Source organism: Molothrus ater, unplaced genomic scaffold (genome assembly GCF_012460135.2).
Source record: "Molothrus ater isolate BHLD 08-10-18 breed brown headed cowbird unplaced genomic scaffold, BPBGC_Mater_1.1 matUn_MA149, whole genome shotgun sequence".
Classification (NCBI taxonomy): domain Eukaryota; kingdom Metazoa; phylum Chordata; class Aves; order Passeriformes; family Icteridae; genus Molothrus; species Molothrus ater.
In genome coordinates, this window is record NW_023416696.1 from 91,307 (window position 1) to 108,365 (window position 17,059).

Below are 17,059 nucleotides of genomic sequence, written 5' to 3' on the forward strand. Positions count from 1 at the left end.
CCAGTGAGACCAGTGAGACCAGTGAGACCAACCAGTGAGACCAGTGAGACCAGTGAGAGAAACCAGTGACACCAGTGAGAGAAACCAGTGACACCAGTGAGACCAGTGAGACCAACCAGTGATACCAGTGAGACCAACCAGTGAGACCAATGAGAGAAACCAGTGACACCAGTGAGACCAGTGAGACCAACCAGTGACACCAGTAACACATCCCAGTGCGCCCAGTGATACCAGTAACACCAGTAACACAGCAGAGTCCATCCCAGTGCTCCCAGTGACACCAGTATAACCTGCCTCAGTGCTCCCAGTAACACCAGTATGGCCCGTTCCAGTGACACCAGCAAGCCCAAAACCCCCAGTAAGCCCAGCCCATGACTCCCAGTAACACATCCCAGTGCTCCCAGTGACACCAGTGACACCAGCAACACAGCACAGTGCTCCCAGTGACACCAGTAACACATCCCAGTGCTCCCAGTGACACCAGCAACACATCCCAGTGCTCCCAGTGACACCAGTAACACAGCACACTCCATCCCAGTGCTCCCAGTGACACCAGTAACACAGCCCAGTGTTCCCAGTGACACAAGTATTGTGGCACAGCCCGACCCAGTGCTCCCAGTGACACCAGTGACACAGCCCACTCCATCCCAGTGCTCCCAGTGACACCAGTAACACATCCCAGTGCTCCCAGTGACACCAGTAACACGGCACAGTCCATCCCAGTGCTCCCAGTGGCACCAGTAACACATCCCAGTGCTCCCAGTGACTCCAGTAACACAGCCCACTCCATCCCAGTGCTCCCAGTGGCACCAGTAACACATCCCAGTGCTCCCAGTGACTCCAGTAACACAGCCCACTCCATCCCAGTGCTCCCAGTGACTCCAGTAACACATCCCAGTGCTCCCAGTGACACCAGTAACACATCCCAGTGCTCCCAGTGACACCAGTGACACAGCCCACTCCATCCCAGTGCTCCCAGTGACTCCAGTAACACATCCCAGTGCTCCCAGTGACTCCAGTAACACAGCCCACTCCATCCCAGTGCTCCCAGTGCCCCGGCCCTGCCCCTCCCAGTGCTCCCAGTGCTCCCAGTTCGGGCGTGCCCGTGACTCACAGCCCCGGCAGCAACAACAACAGCGGGGGGGGAACTGGGGGGGCTCCTGGGGGGCCCCAAAAGGGCCTGGGGGGGGGGGCGGGGAGGGACCCCCCCATGTCCAGCCCCTGTCCCGTGTCCGGCCGTGTCCCCCCTGCTCCCCGATGTCCCCCCCCGCCCCTCCCCCTTTTGTCCCCTCCGTGTCCCCCCCCCCGCCCCCGCCGAGGAATTTGGGAATTTGGGAATTTTGGAATTTTCTCCATCAACAACGATGAGCTCATGGAGGGGGGGGAGGGCGGAGGGGCCCCGCCGGGGGGGGGTCCCGGCCCCAGCCCCCACTCCCGACGCGTTTATCGATCGATCGATTCCATCGTGGGATCGATTCCAAAGCCGGATTTATCGATTGCTGCTTTATCGGTTCGTGCGTTTATCGATGGCTCCCGGCCGCTGTCGCTGCCCTGCGCCCGAGGCCGCCCCCTCCCCGCGGGGTCCCCATGGCTGTCACCATGGCCGCTCCTCCCGCAGCGTCCCCGTCCCTGGTGTCACAGTCCCTGTCCCCAGTGTCCCCATCCTCAGTGTCCCCAGTGTCCCCATCCTCAGTGTCCCCGTGTCCCTGTCCCTGGTGTCACAGTCCCTGTCCCCAGTGTCCCCATGCTCAGTGTCCCCGTGTCCCCGTCCCTGGTGTCACAGTCCCTGTCCCCAGTGTCCCCATGCTCGGTGTCCCCAGTGTCCCCATGCTCAGTGTCCCCATCCCTGGTGTCACAGTCCCTGTCCCCAGTGTCCCCATGCTCAGTGTCCCCGTGTCCCCATCCCTGGTGTCACAGTCCCTGTCCCCAGTGTCCCCATGCTCAGTGTCCCAGTGTCCCCATGCTCAGTGTCCCTCGCTGTCCCCATCCCTGGTGTCACAGTCCCTGTCCCCAGTGTCCCCATCCTCAGTGTCCCCATGTCCCCGTCCCTGGTGTCACAGTCCCTGTCCCCAGTGTCCCCATCCTCAGTGTCCCCGTGTCCCCATCCCTGGTGTCACAGTCCCTGTCCCCAGTGTCCCCATCCTCGGTGTCCCCAGTGTCCCCATCCTCAGTGTCCCCCGCTGTCCCCGTCCCTGGTGTCACAGTCCCTGTCCCCAGTGTCCCCATCCTCAGTGTCCCCGTGTCCCCGTCCCTGGTGTCACAGTCCCTGTCCCCAGTGTCCCCATCCTCGGTGTCCCCAGTGTCCCCATGCTCAGTGTCCCCTGCTGTCCCCATCCCTGGTGTCACAGTCCCTGTCCCAGTGTCCCCATCCTCAGTGTCCCCAGTGTCCCCATGCTCAGTGTCCCAGTGTCCCCATGCTCAGTGTCCCTCGCTGTCCCCATCCCTGGTGTCACAGTCCCTGTCCCCAGTGTCCCCATCCTCGGTGTCCCCCGCTGTCCCCCAGGGGAGGCTCCTCAGCTCCTCGGGGCTCCCCAGCTCCCGCAGCCGCCCCCCCTCCAGCAGTGCCACCCTCGGTGCCAGCTGTGCCAGGGCCACCCTCGCTGTCACCAGCAGCACCGCCGGGCCCTGCCCTGGCCCGCGGCCACGCAGCAGCTCCTGCTCCACCTGCGGGGACACGGCGGGGACAGGGGGACACGGGGGGACACGGTGGGACACGGTGGGGATGGGGGACACGGGGCGAGAGCAGGGACCCAGAGGGTGGGGACACGTGGGACCAAAGGGACATCGGGACTGGGCTGGCGCGGGACAAGGTGACATGAGGATGTGGGGACCCAGGGGACACAGGGGCAGGGTCCTGGGGCATTTGGTGGCCCAGGGGACCTGGCACAGGAGAGCCCAGGGGACACAGGGATAGGAACAGAGGGGACACGGGGCATACGGGGGACACAGGGATTGGGGACCCAGGGGACACGGGGAGTGAGGACCCAGAGGACAGGGGGACCCAGGGGACACGGGGACCCAGGGGACACGGGGCCTATGGGGGACACGAGGATTGGGCACCCAGGGGACAAGGGAGTGAGGACCCAGAGGACAGGGGGACCCAGGGGACAAGGGAAGTGGAGACCCAGGGGACACGGGGACCCAGGGGACACGGGGCATATGGGGGACACGAGGATTGGGCACCCAAAGGACGTGGGGACAAGGAAGGGACCCGGGGGATCCACAGGGACCAAAGGGACACCGGGGCAGGGACACAGGGAGTTTGGACACCTGGAGACCCCAGGGGACATGGGGGACAGCAGCCAAGGGGACACAGGGATTGGGGACCCAGGGGACACAGGGGGTGGGGACCCAGGGGACCCCGAGGACAGGGGGACCCCGAGGACAGGGGGAGCCAGGGGAGCCAGGGGAGCCAGGGGAGCCAGGGGACGGGGCTGTGGGACACAGGGCCAGGGCTGTGACCCACCTGGCACCGGGTCACGGGGTCGAGTGCCCTCGTGGGCTCATCCAGCACCAGCACCTGGGGGTTCCTGAGCAGCGCCCGGGCCAGCGCCACCCCTTGTGCCTGTCCCCCTGAAAGCTGCATCCCCCGTGGGCCCACCTCTGGGGACAGAGGGGACACCATGGGGACACCGCGGGGACACCATGGGGACATAATGGAGACATAATGGGGACACATTGGGAAAATTTGGGAGACCAAGGGGACACCTTTACAACATCTTTGGGACACACTGCAGGGGGACACCTGCCGTACCTGTGTCACTAAGGGGACACTATGGGGACACAATAGGGGCACCATGGGGACACCATGGGGACACCATGGGGACACAGTTTCCCTGCAGGGGGACACCTGCTGTACCTGTGTCACTATGGGGACACCATGGGGACATTGTGGGGACGCAGTTTTCCCTGCAGGGGGACACCTGCTGTACCTGTGTCACCATGGGGACACTATGGGGACACTATGGGGACACAATGGGGACACCATGGGGACATTGTGGGGATACAGTTTTCCTGCAGGGGGACACCTGCCGTACCTGTGTCACTATGGGGACACTATGGGGACACTATGGGGACACAATGGGGACACCATGGGGACATTGTGGGGATACAGTTTCCCTGCAGGGGGACACCTGCCGTACCTGTGTCACTATGGGGACACCATGGGGACACCATGGGGACACCATGGGGACACAGTTTCCCTGCAGGGGGACACCTGCTGTACCTGTGTCACTATGGGGACACCATGGGGACACCATGGGGACACGATGGGGACACAGTTTCCCTGCAGGGGGACACCTGCCGTACCTGTGTCACTATGGGGACACCATGGGGACACCATGGGGACACCATGGGGACACAGTTTCCCTGCAGGGGGACACCTGCCGTACCTGTGTCGTAGCCCTGCGGCAGCTGCTGTGCCCAGCTGTGCACCCCCACCCGCCGCGCCGCTGCCACCACCGGTGTCCCCTCCTTGTGTCCCCAGCCCAGCTTGATGTTGGAGCTCAGGGTGCGGGACAAGAGGGACGGGCACTGCAGGACACCGGCCACCTGCAGGGACAGGGGGGACACGGGACCACGTCAGGATGTGGCAGGGACAGGGAGGGGACACGCAGAGACACGCGGGGTGGTGGCAGCGTCGTGGTGAGGCTGGCTGGTGACACGGGGATGGCTGTGAAGAACTGCTGGGGACACAGGGTGGCAATGGGGATGTGCTGGGGACACAGGGTGGCATGGGGCACCCGTGGCTGTTGGGACAATGGGGTAGCCGTGGTAACCCACTGGTGACACTGGGGTGGAACTGGGGACGCAGGGGGTGGCATTGAGGCACCCACTGGTGACTTTGGGGTGGCAATAGGGACCCATTTGGGGCACAGGAGTGACCTAGAGATGGCTGTGGGGACCTGCTGGGGACAACAGGGTGGCCATGGGGACACAATGCAGAGGTTTGGTGACAGGGGGACAGCAGCAGGGGATGGATGGTGACCAAGGGGTGGCTGTGGGGACCCGTCGGCGACAACACTGGTGACTTTGGGGTGGCAGTAGGGACCCATTTGGGGCACAGGAGTGACCTAGAGGTGGCTGCGGGGACCTGTTGGGGACAACAGGGTGGCCATGGGGACACAATGCAGAGGTTTGGTGACACGGGGACAGCAGCGGGGGATGGTTTGGTGAGAGGGGGACAGCAGCTGGGGATGAATGGTGACACGGGGACAGCAGCAGGGGATGGATGGTGACCCAGGGGAGCCTGTGGCCACCCGGGGGTGGCCCGTGAGTGTCACCTGTTACAATGCAGAGGTTTGGTGACACGGGGACAGCAGCAGGGGATGGATGGTGACCCGGGGGTGGCTGTGACCACCCGGGGGGGGCCCGTGAGTGTCACCTGTTACAATACAGAGGTTTGGTGGCACGGGGACAGCAGCAGGGGATGGATGGTGACCCGGGGGTGGCTGTGACCACCCGAGGGTGGCCCGTGAGTGTCACCTGTTCCCGCAGAGCGGGCTCCGAGCGCGGGTTCAGGGGGGTCCCGTTCAGCAGCACGGCCCCGCCCGCCAGGGGGCGCAGCCCCAGCGCGGCCGCCGCCAGGGAGCTCTTCCCGCCGCCAGGGGGCGCCAGCACGGCCACGGCCTCCCCGGGGCGCAGCGACAGCGACACCCCCTGGTGGCGGGAACAGGGATCGCACCCGGCACCGCCCCGTGGCCCCAATGTCCCCTTGTCCCCCCATGTCCCCTGTGTCCCCATGTCCACAATATCCTTTTGTCCCCCCATGTCCCACGTGTCCCCCCGTGTCCCCAGTGTCCCCAATGTCCCCCCATGTCCCATGTGTCCCTATGTCCACAATATCCTTTTGTCCCCCTGTGTCCCACGTGTCCCCCCGTGTCCCCAATGTCCCCTTGTCCCCCCATGTCCCATGTGTCCCTATGTCCACAATATCCTTTTGTCCCCCCATGTCCCACGTGTCCCCCGTGTCCCCAATGTCCCCTTGTCCCCCCATGTCCCATGTGTCCCCATGTCCACAATATCCTTTTGTCCCCCCATGTCCCACGTGTCCCCCCGTGTCCCCAGTGTCCCCAATGTCCCCCCATGTCCCATGTGTCCCTATGTCCACAATATCCTTTTGTCCCCCCATGTCCCATGTGTCCCCCCCGTGTCCCCAATGTCCCCTTGTCCCCCCATGTCCCATGTGTCACCCCACGTCCTCAATATCTCCTTGTCCCCCCATGTCCCCAGTACCCCCTTGTGCCCCTGTCCCATGTGTCCCCCCATGTCCCCAATATTCCCTTGTCCCCCCAGGTCCCATGTTTCCCCGTGTCCTCCCTATGTTCCCAAAGTCCCCTTGTCCCCCCATGTCCCATGTGCCCCTGTCCCAGATCTCCCCAAGTCCCATGTGTCCCTTGTCCCACGTGTCCCCATGTCCTCCCCATGTCCCCAATGTCCCCTTGTCCCCCCATGTCCCTTGTTTCCCCATGTCCTCCCCATGTTGCCAAGGTCCCCTTGTCCTGCCATGTCCCACGTGTGCCCCCGTGGCCCCAGTGTCCCCTTGTCCCCCTATGTCCCATTGTCTCCCCATGTCCTGTGTGTCCCCCCCACATCCCCAATGTCCCCTTGTCCCCCCACGTCTCCAATGTCCCCTTGTCCCCCCATGTGTCCCCGTGTCCCCCCGTCCCCCCATGTCCCATGTTACCCCATGTTCACAATACCCCCATGTTTCCCCATGTCCCACGTCCCCAATGTCCCCTTGTCCCCCCATGTCCCCCCATGTCCCATGTTACCCCATGTTCACAATACCCCCATGTTTCCCCATGTCCCACGTCCCCAATGTCCCCTTGTCCCCCCATGTCCCATGTTACCCCAGGTTCACAATACCCCCATGTTTCCCCATGTCCCATGTCCCCAATGTCCCCAATGTCCCCTTGTCCCCCCATGTCCCTGTGTCCCCCGCACCTTGAGGACTGGCTCGGACCGCCCAGGGTAGGACATCCAGACATCCTTGAGGCACAGCCCTGGAGTCCCTGTGGTGTCACAGCTCTGGGGTGTCACAGGTGACGGTGGCCCTGCGGGTGTCCCCGTCCTGGCCTGCTCCAGCAGCTCCAGCAGCGTCTCAGAGGAGCCAACGGCCTTGGCCAGGATGGGGACATGCAGCAGCACAGCCTGGGGACATGGGGACAGGAGGTGACATGGGGAGCTATGGCATGGCCTGGGGGACACAAGGGACATTAGGGATACAGTGGGACATGGGGGGGTGATGGGGACATGGGGACATGGGGACATGGGGACATGAGGTGACATGGGGAGCTATGGCATGGCCTGGGGGACATTGGGGACACAGGTGACAGTGGGACATGGGGGGACATGGGGACATGGGGTGACATGAGGGAGCTATGGCATGGCCTGGGGGACACAAGGGACATTGGGGACACAGTGGGACATGGGGGGGTGATGGGGACATGGGGTGACATGGGGGAGCTATGGCATGGCCTGGGGGACACAAGGGACATTGGGGACACAGGAGACAGTGGGACATGGGGGGGTGATGGGGGGACATGGCAGAGCCTGGGGACAGGGGGGAGCTTGGGGGAACATGGGGACAGGGACAGGGACAGGGACAGCAAGGTGGGAATGGGGCTTGAGGGCACGGAGGGGACACAGCAGGGCTGTCTGGGACACTGTGGGGACAAAACACGGCTGGGACAGGTTGGGGACATGGAGAACAGGCATGGGGACATGGATGGGGACACAGGGAGCTGGTGGGGACACCGGGACATAAGTGAGGGAACACAACAGGGTGGGGCTGGGGACACAGGAGACGGGGACAGGGACATGGCCATGAGAACATGGGGACATCACTGTGGGGATGTGGGGGCACGGGGGACACAGTGAATGGGGTTGGGGACAGACTGGGGACATGACAGGGCATACTGGGGACATGTACAGGACACGTTTGTCACCTCCACAGCCCTGGTGAAGTGCAGCTGGCACATGAGGATGGTGACCAGCTCCCCACGGGTGACACTCCCTGCAGCCACCAAGCGTCCCCCCAGGAAGAGCAGCGCCAGCTTCAGGGCCAGGGCAGGAAACTGGGGACACGGGGACACGGGGACACGGGGTGTCAGGCCAGCCTCCTGTCCCCGTGTCCCCAGCCCCGTGCCACCACCATGTCCCCTTCCCCAGGCCACCCAGCCCCGTGCTCCTCCAGCCCAGGCCACCACGTTTCCATGTCCCCTGGCCCCACGCTGCTGCTCCGCATGTCCTGCCACCCCCGTGCCACCATGACCCCGCGTCCCCTGGCCCTTTGCCACTGTGTCCCCTGTCCCCACATCCCCACATCTGCCACCCCCGTGCCACCATGTCCCCGCGTCCCCTGGCCCTTTGCCACTGTGTCCCCTGTCCCCACATCCCCACATCTGCCACCCCCGTGCCACCATGTCCCCGCATCCCCTGGCCCTTTGCCACTGTGTCCCCATCCCCACATCTGCCATCCCTGTGCCACCATCCCCGTGTCGCCATGTCCCCCTGTACCCGTGTCTTCATCCCCTGCCACCACACCCAAGGTGACCTCCTGCTGCCACATCCCCACGTCCCCTGGCCCTTTGCCACTGTGTCCCCTGTCCCCACATCTGCCATCCCTGTGCCACCACCCCCGTGTCCCCATGTCCCCCTGTAACCCTGTCTTCACCCTCCTGCCACCACACCCAAGGTGACCTCCTGCTGCCACCTCTCCATGTCCCCTGTCCCCACATCTGCCATCCCTGTGCCACCACCCCCGTGTCCCCATGTCTTCACCCTCCTGCCACCACATCCAAGGTGACTCCTGCTGCCACCTCTCCATGTCCCCTATTCCAACGCCACCACACCCCCATGTCCCCCAGCCCCGTGCCACCACATGCCCTCGTCCCCAGCCCCTGCTGCTCACCCCCAGTGTCCCCAGTGTCCCCAGTGTCCCCATACCCCACTGGCCCAGAGCCCGGCCGCGTAGGCCAGCGCCTCCCTCTGCTCCAGCCGGTGTCCCTGTGCCAGCTGGCGCCGGACGCGCTCGGTGACACCGGCCTCGTGCCCGAAGGCCCTGACTGTCCCCATGGCCGCCAGGGACTCCAGGGCCACCGCTGTGGTGCTGGCCTGGGCTGCCCGCACCTGCCGGGCCAGCTCCTGGGGACACGGGGGACAGGGGGGACAATGGGTCACACTGGGGACACCCTGGGGACAAGGGGGCCACCCTGGGGATATGGGGGCCACCCTGGGGACACGGGGGACAGGGGGGGCACTGTGGGGACACCCTGGGGACAATGGGTCACCTTGGGGCCACCCCGGGGTCACCCTGGGGACAGGGGGTCACCCTGGCGCCACCCTGGGGACACGGGGGACAATGGGTCACACTGGGGCCACCCTGGGGACAAGGGGGGCCAACCTGGGGGCACCCTGGGACCACCCTGGGATCATACGGGCGACAGGGGGTCACCATGGAGTCACCGTGGGGACAAGGGGGGGGACTGTGGGGACACCCTGGGGCCACACGGGGGACAGGGGGACACCCTGGGGCCACCACAAGGATGGGGGGGACACGGGGTGGGTGGGACAGGGGACCACCACAGGGTCACCAGGGGGTCATGAGGGGACAGGGAGGAACCAGGGGACAGGGGGAGGTGACAGAGGGCACAGGGAGGTGACAAGGGGCCCAGAGAGGTGACAGAGGGGACAGGGAGGTGACACTGGGCACAGGGAGGTGACACTGAGGGCAGGGAGGTGGCAGGGAGGTGACAAGGGGCCCAAGGAGGTGACAGAGGGCCCAGGGAGGTGACAGGGAGGCGACAATGGGCCCAGGGAGGCGACAGTGAGCCCAGGGAGGTGACACGGGTGACAGGGAGGTGACAGGGAGGTGACAGAGGGCACAGGGAGGTGACAAGGGGCCCAGGGAGGTGACACTGGTGACAGGGAGGTGACAAGGGGCCCAAGGAGGTGACAGAGGACCCAGGGAGGTGACAGAGGGCCCAGAGAGGCGACAGAGGGCACAGGGAGGTGACAAGGGGCCCAGGGAGGTGACAATGGTGACAGGGAGGTGACAGGGAGGTGACAGAGGGCCCAGGTCAGTGACAGAGGGCCCAGGGAGCTGACAAAGGGCCCAGGGAGGTTACAGAGGGCCCAGGGAGGTGACAGGGAGGTGACAATGGGCCCAGGTCAGTGACAGAGGGCCCAGGGAGGCGACAATGGGGACAGGGAGGTGACAGTGGGCACAGGGAGGTGACAGGGAGGCGACAGAGGGCCCAGGGAGGTGACAGAGGGCCCAGGGAGGCGACAATGGGGACAGGGAGGTGACAGTGGGCACAGGGAGGTGACACGGGTGACAGGGAGGTGACAGGGAGGTGACAATGGGGACAGGGAGGTGACAAAGGGCCCAGGGAGGTGACAGAGGGCCCAGAGAGGTGACAGAGGGCCCAGGGAGGTGACAGGGAGGTGACAATGGGCCCAGGTCAGTGACAGAGGGCCCAGGGAGGCGACAATGGGGACAGGGAGGTGACAGTGGGCACAGGGAGGTGACAGGTCGGTGACAGAGGGCCCAGGTGGGCGCCGGTACCTTCTGGACGCGGCCCACGGCGCGCGGCAGCAGCAGGAGCAGCGGCAGCGCCAGCAGCGTGAGCAGCCCCAGCGCCGGGGACAGCGCGGCCACCGTGGCCAGCAGCGCCAGCGCCCGCGTCACCTCCCAGAGCCCCGGCACCAGCGCGTCCCCCAGCGCCGCGTGCGCCGCCTCGGCGTCCCCGGTCACCCGCGCGGCCACCGCGCCCGGCGTGTCCCCGAGGCGGCCCCCGGGGCCGGGCACGTCGCCCCGCAGCACCGCGGCCACCGCGCCGCGCTGCAGCCGCCGCCGCGCCCGGGTCAGCGCCAGCGCCGCCGCGGCGTCGCAGCCCAGCTCGGTGACGGCGCTGCGCACACGAAACGCGGGGGTCAGCGGGGGTGGCAATAAAAAAACTGAGAAATATTTTTTTTTCTGGGGGAGTGGGGGGAAAAAAGAAGGGGTTGCAGAACTGTGATGGTGGTCACTGGGGGTGTTGTGTTGAAGGGAGAGAGGAGGGTTTGAGTCCGTGATTCGGAAGGCTTGATTTGTTGTTTTATGATATGTATTGCAATAAAACTACACTGAAAGAGTAGAAGGAAAGGTTCTCAGAAGGCTGGCTGAGCTAAGAATAGGAAAGAAAGAATGAGAACAAAGGGTTGTGTCTGGGACAGAGAGTCCGAGACAGCTGGGCTGTGATTGGCCATCCATTAGAAACAACCACACGAGCCCAATCCCAGATGCACCTGTTGCATTCCCCAGCAGCAGATAATCAATGCTTGCATTTTGTTCCTGAGGCCTCTCAGCTTCTCAGGAGGAAAAAACCCCAAGGGAAGGATTTTTCATGAAAAGGTGTCTGCGACACAGAACCAGTCACAGCAGCTGCTGCCGAGGTGGGGTGTCGCACACATCTTTTCATGAAAAACCCTTTCCTTGGGGTTTTTTCCTCCTGAGAAGCTGAGAGGCCTCAGGAACAAAACGTTATGGTAACAACAATGATTATCTGCTGCTGTGGAATGCAACGGGTGCATCTGGGATTGGGCTCGTGTGGTTGTTTCTAATGGATGGCCAATCACAGCCCAGCTGGCTCGGACTCGCTGTCCCAGACACAACCCTTTGTTATCATTCTTTGCTGTTCTATTCTTAGCTAAGCCTTCTGATGAAACCTTTCCTTCCATTCTTTTAGCACAGTTTTAATGTAATATCTACCATAAATAATGTAATATATATCATAAAATAATAAATCAAGCCTTCTGAAACATGGAGTCAGATCCTTGTCTCTTCCCCCATCCAAGAACCCCTGCGAACACCGGCACAGGGGGGACATCAGAGAAAAGGCAAAATAACCTTGAGACCAGCGTGCCATGGGAAGCAACCCCACCAAACCCACCGAAAAGACCCCAAAAACAAGGAGCCAGCACAGAATTAAGAGATCAGGGTGATGTCTGGACGAAAAGACCCCAAAAGAATGAGCCAGCACAGAATTAAGAGATCAGAGTAATGTCTGGATGAAAAGACCCCAAAAACAACGAGCCAGCACAGAATTAAGAGATCAGAGTGATGTCTGGACGAAAAGACCCCAAAAACAACGAGCCAACAGAGAATTAAGAGATCAGAGTGATGTCTGGACGAAAAGACCCCAAAAGAATGAGCCAGCACAGAATTAAGAGATCAGAGTGATGCCTGGACGAAAAGACCCCAAAACAAGGAGCCAGCACAGAATTAAGAGATCAGAGTGATGTCTGGACAAAAAGACCCCAAAAACAACGAGCCAGCACAGAATTAAGAGATCAGAGTGATGCCTGGATGAAAAGACCCCCAAAACAACGAGCCAGCACAGAATTTAGAGAGCAGAGTGATGTCTGGACGAAAAGACCCCAAAACAAGGAGCCAGCACAGAATTAAGAGACCAGAGTGATGTTTGGAGGGGAGGAACAGAGTGCTGAGCCTGCAGAGATGCTGGGAACCTTTGCTGCCCCTCGCCCTGAGCAAAGACCTCAGCTGGAACCAAGACCCCGAGGCTGGAGAACCCAAAAGTTGGGAAACGCGGGGTACAAACCCCGCTGCTCTCATGAGGGAGGTGACAACGGGGACAGGGAGGTGGCAAGAAGGGCGGTCCCAAATGGGAACCCCCCAGCTCTGCCCTTTAGTGCACAAAGCTGCACATTCCTCCTGCTCCTCCTCCTCATCACCCTGGGAGCGGTTGGGGACCCGTGGAGCTTCCCAGCCTTGAGCTGATCGCTTTCAATGAGGGCATTGAAAGGAGAACAAATCTCCTGGGCTGTTCGTTTCCCCCGGTGTCACGCACCTGCCCAGCCCCACCAGCACCAGGGGCCACACGGCCGCTGCGGCGTCCTCCTCCTGCGCCACCCGGTCGGTGACACGGCCCGTGAAGTAGGGGGCGGCCACCTCACCTGCGGGGACACAGCATCGGGGTCACCACGGTGGGTGGCGACCCCGGCACCGGGGGCAGAGGACTGGAAATGGGATCCTGACCCGTCCCAGAATTGCGTGTCGAGCCCCAAAATGGGATCCCGATTCCCCAAACCGGGTGCTCAAAACCTCCGAATTGGGGCCCGACCCACAAATTGGCCTTGTGACCCCCACACTGCAGCCTGAACCCCTCCAGTTATGTCCAAACCCTGCAAATCAGACCCCAAAACCTCTCAAGGGGGTCCTGTTATGTCCAAATTGGATCCCAAAGCCCCTCAATTGGGTCCTGCCATGCCCAAACCCTCCAAATTGGATCCCAAAGCCCCTCAAGTGAGTCCTGTTATGTCCAAATTGGATCCCAAAGCCCCTCAAAGGGGTCCAGTTATGTCCAAACCCTCCAGATTGGATCCCAAAGCCCCTCAGTTGGGTCCTGCTATGTCCAAATTGGATCCCAAAGCCCCTCATTTGGGTCCTGTTATGTCCAAATTGGATCCCAAAGCCCCTCAAAGGGCTCCTGCCATATCAAACCATCCACATCAGATCCCGAAGCCCCTCAAATCGATCCTGACCACTCCCAAAATTGTGTGTCGAGCTCCAAAATGGGATCCCGATTCCCCAAACCGGGTGCTCAAAACCTCCGAATTGGGGCCCGACCCACAAATTGGCCTTGTGACCCCCACACTGCAGCCTGAACCCCTCCAGTTATGTCCAAACCCTGCAAATCAGACCCCAAAACCTCTCAAAGGGGTCCTGTTATATCCAAACCCTGCAAATCAGATCCCAAAGCCTCTCAAAGGGCTCCTGTTATGTCCAAATTGGATCCCAAAGCCCCTCAATTGGGTCCTGCCATGTCTAAACCCTCCAAATTGGATCCCAATGGATCCCAAAGCCCCTCAACTGAGTCCTGTTATGTCCAAATGGGATCCCAAAGCCCCTTAGAGGGGTCCTGCCATGTCCAAACCCATAAATGGGATCCCAAAGCCCCTCAGTTGTGTCCTGCCATGTCCAAATTTGATCCCAAAGCCCCTCAAAGGGGTCCTGTTATGTCCAAACCCTCCAGATGGGATCCCAAAGCCCCTCAGTTGGGTCCTGCTATGTCCAAATTGGATCCCAAAGCCCCTCAAAGGGCTCCTGCCATATCAAACCCTCCACATCAGATCCCAAAGCCCCTCAAATCGATCCTGACCGCTCCCAAAATTGTGCGGTGAGCCCCAAAGTCGGATCCCGATTCCCCAAACCGGGTGCTCAAAACCTCTGAATTGGGTCCCGACCCACAAATTGGCCTTGTAACCCCCCCACTGCATCCTGAACCCCTCCAGTTATGTCCAAACCCTCCAAATTGGATCCCAAAGCCCCTCAAATCGATCCTGACCGCTCCCAAAATTGTGTGTTGAGCTCCAAAATCGGATCCTGATACCCCAAACCCGGTGCTCAAAACCTCTGAATTGGGTCCCGACCCACAAATTGGTTTCTGGCCTCGCTCAAATCAGATTCTGCCTCCCCCAAATTGGGTCCTGACCCCTCAAATTGGCCTTGAAAACTCCCAACAGGTCCTGCCCCTCGCCCCAGCTATGTCCAAACCCTCCAAATGGGATCCCAAAGCCCCTCAAGGGGGTCCTGCCACGTCCAAACCCACAAATGAGATCCCAAAGGCCCTCAAAAGGGTCCTGCCATGTCCAAAACCTCCAAATGGGATCCCAAAGCCTCTCAAAGGGGTCCTGTTATGTCCAAATGGAATCCCAAAGCCCCTCAAAGGGGTCCTGCCATGTCCAAATTTGATCCCAAACCCCCTCAAGGGGATCCTGTTATGTCCAAACCCACAAATGGGATCCCAAAGCCCCTCAAGGGGGTCCTGCCGTGTCCAAACCCACAAATCAGATCCCAAAGCCCCTCAAATCGATCCTGACCCCTCCCAAAATTGTGCGGTGAGCCCCAAAGTCGGATCCCGATTCCCCAAACCGGGTGCTCAAAACCTCCGAATTGGGGCCTGACCCACAAATTTGCCTTGTGACCCCCCCACTGCATCCTGAACCCCTCCAGTTATGTCCAAACCCTGCAAATCAGACCCCAAAACCTCTCAAAGGGCTCCTGTTATGTCCAAACCCTCCAGAGGGGATCCCAAAGCCCCTCAACTGGGTCCTGTTATGTCCAAATTCGATCCCAAAGCCCCTCAAAGGGGTCCTGCCATGTCCAAACCCTCCAAATGGGATCCCAAAGCCCTTCAAAGGGGTCCTGCCATGTCCAAATGGGATCCCAAAGCCCCTCAAGGGGTCCTGCCATGTCCAAACCCATAAATCGGATCCCAAAGCCGCTCAAAGGGGTCCTGCCATGTCCAAATTTGATCCCAAAGCCCCTCAAGGGGTCCTGCCATGTCCAAAACCTCCAAATGGGATCCCAAAGCCCTTCAAAGGGGTCCTGCCATGTCCAAATTCAATCCCAAAGCCCTTCAAAGGGGTCCTGCCATGTCCAAATGGGATCCCAAAGCCCTTCAAAGGGGTCCTGCCAAGTCCAAATTCAATCCCAAAGTCCCTCAAGGGGTCCTGTTATGTCCAAACCCACAAATGGGATCCCAAAAGCCCCTCAAGGGGGTCCTGCCATGTCCAAACCCTGCAAATCAGATCCCAAAGCCCCTCAAGGGGGTCCTGCCATTTCCAAACCCACAAATGGGATCCCAAAGACCCTCAAGGGGTCCTGCTATGTCCAAACCCACAAATGGGATCCCAAAGCCCCTCAAGGGGGTCCTGTTATGACCAAACCCACAAATGGGATCCCAAAGCCCCTCAAGGGGGTCCTGCCCCCCCGGTCGCGGTCCCCCCGTACCGAGAGCAGAAGCCGACATCAGCCCCCCCACCAGCGTCCATTGCCCGCGCTCGGGGCCCAGCAGGGCCAGGAGGCGGCGAATGGGGGGTGACAACATCGGGGACACGGGGATCGGTGGGTGCTGCTGTGTCCCGGCGGGTCTCGGTCTGGTCCTGCTGGCTCCCGCTCCTGCTCCGGTCCCGCTCCCGGTTCTTGCCGCCGGTGGTCCCGGGGGTCCGTGCGGGTGCCGGTGCTGCTCGCAGCGTGTCCCGGTCCGGACTGTGTCGCTGCCGGACGGGCCCGGTGTGGCCGATGCCGCCCCGGTCCCTTCCCGGCAGCCGCCGCCGTTTCCCGGAACGCGCGCGGAAAGCCCGGGGAATCCCGGCCTGCCACGCCCACGCCCGAAATAACGCCTGTGATTGGTCAGAATGGAGGTGACATCATCGGTTGCCAGGCAGAAGGGGCCGGAGCGGAGTGAGAGGCGAAGGAGGCGGTGCCCGGAGGGGGCGGGGTCTGGGCGGGGTTGGGGCGGGGTCTGGGCGGGGATGGGGCGGGGATGGGGCGGGGATGGGGCGGGGCAGAGCGGGAGGGGCGGGGTTCGAAAGCGAAGCCTTAACGGACCCTTTTGGGAGCTGAACTGGGAGCACTGGTGTGGACTGGTGAGCTGAGGGGGCTGAACTGGGAGCACTGGTGTGGACTGGTGAGCTCAGGGGGCTGAACTGGGAGCACTGGTGTGGACTGGTGAGCTGAGGGGGCTGAACTGGGAGCACTGGTGTGGACTGGTGAGCTGAGGGGGCTGAACTGGGAGCACTGGTGTGCACAGGGGAGCACCCCAGGCTGTACTGGGAGCACTGGTGTGGACTGGGGAGTGCCCCAAGCTGGACTGGGAGCACTGGTGTGGACTGGTGAGCTCAGGGGGCTGAACTGGGAGCACTGGTGTGGCCGGGTGAGCTCAGGGGGCTAAACTGGGAGCACTGTAGTCTAGACTGGGAGCACTGGTGTGCACAGGGGAGCACCCCAGGCTGGACTGGGAGCACTGGTGTGGACTGGGGAGCGCCCCAGGCTGTACTGGGAGCACTGATGTGGACTGGTGAGTGCCTTGTCTGTACTGGGAGCACTGGTGTCGACTGGTGAGTGCCCCAAGCTGGACTGGGAGCCCTGGTGTGGACTGGGGAGTGCCCCAAGCTGTACTGGGAGCACTGGTGTGGAGTGGGGAGTGCCTTGTCTGGACTGGACTGGATCCAGCCCCAGGCTGGACTGGAAACACTGATATGGACTGGA

The 17,059-nt window shown here is 61.9% G+C and overlaps 1 protein-coding gene across 1 annotated transcript; it reads right to left on the reverse strand.

The window, feature by feature from the left end:
* Nucleotides 1-1,471: 1,471 nt before the first annotated feature.
* Nucleotides 1,472-16,137, reverse strand: LOC118701212 (antigen peptide transporter 1-like). Its single transcript, XM_036405843.2, has 10 exons — nucleotides 15,800-16,137; nucleotides 12,855-12,960; nucleotides 10,571-10,916; nucleotides 8,950-9,147; nucleotides 7,950-8,078; nucleotides 6,946-7,152; nucleotides 5,485-5,658; nucleotides 4,392-4,551; nucleotides 3,467-3,603; nucleotides 1,472-2,664 (listed from the first exon to the last, which is right to left on the reverse strand). Exons 1-10 carry the CDS (start codon nucleotides 15,894-15,896, stop codon nucleotides 2,419-2,421), a joined length of 1,800 nt encoding a protein of 599 aa, XP_036261736.2. The 5' UTR covers nucleotides 15,897-16,137; the 3' UTR covers nucleotides 1,472-2,418.
* Between the last annotated feature and the right edge of the window lie 922 nt (nucleotides 16,138-17,059).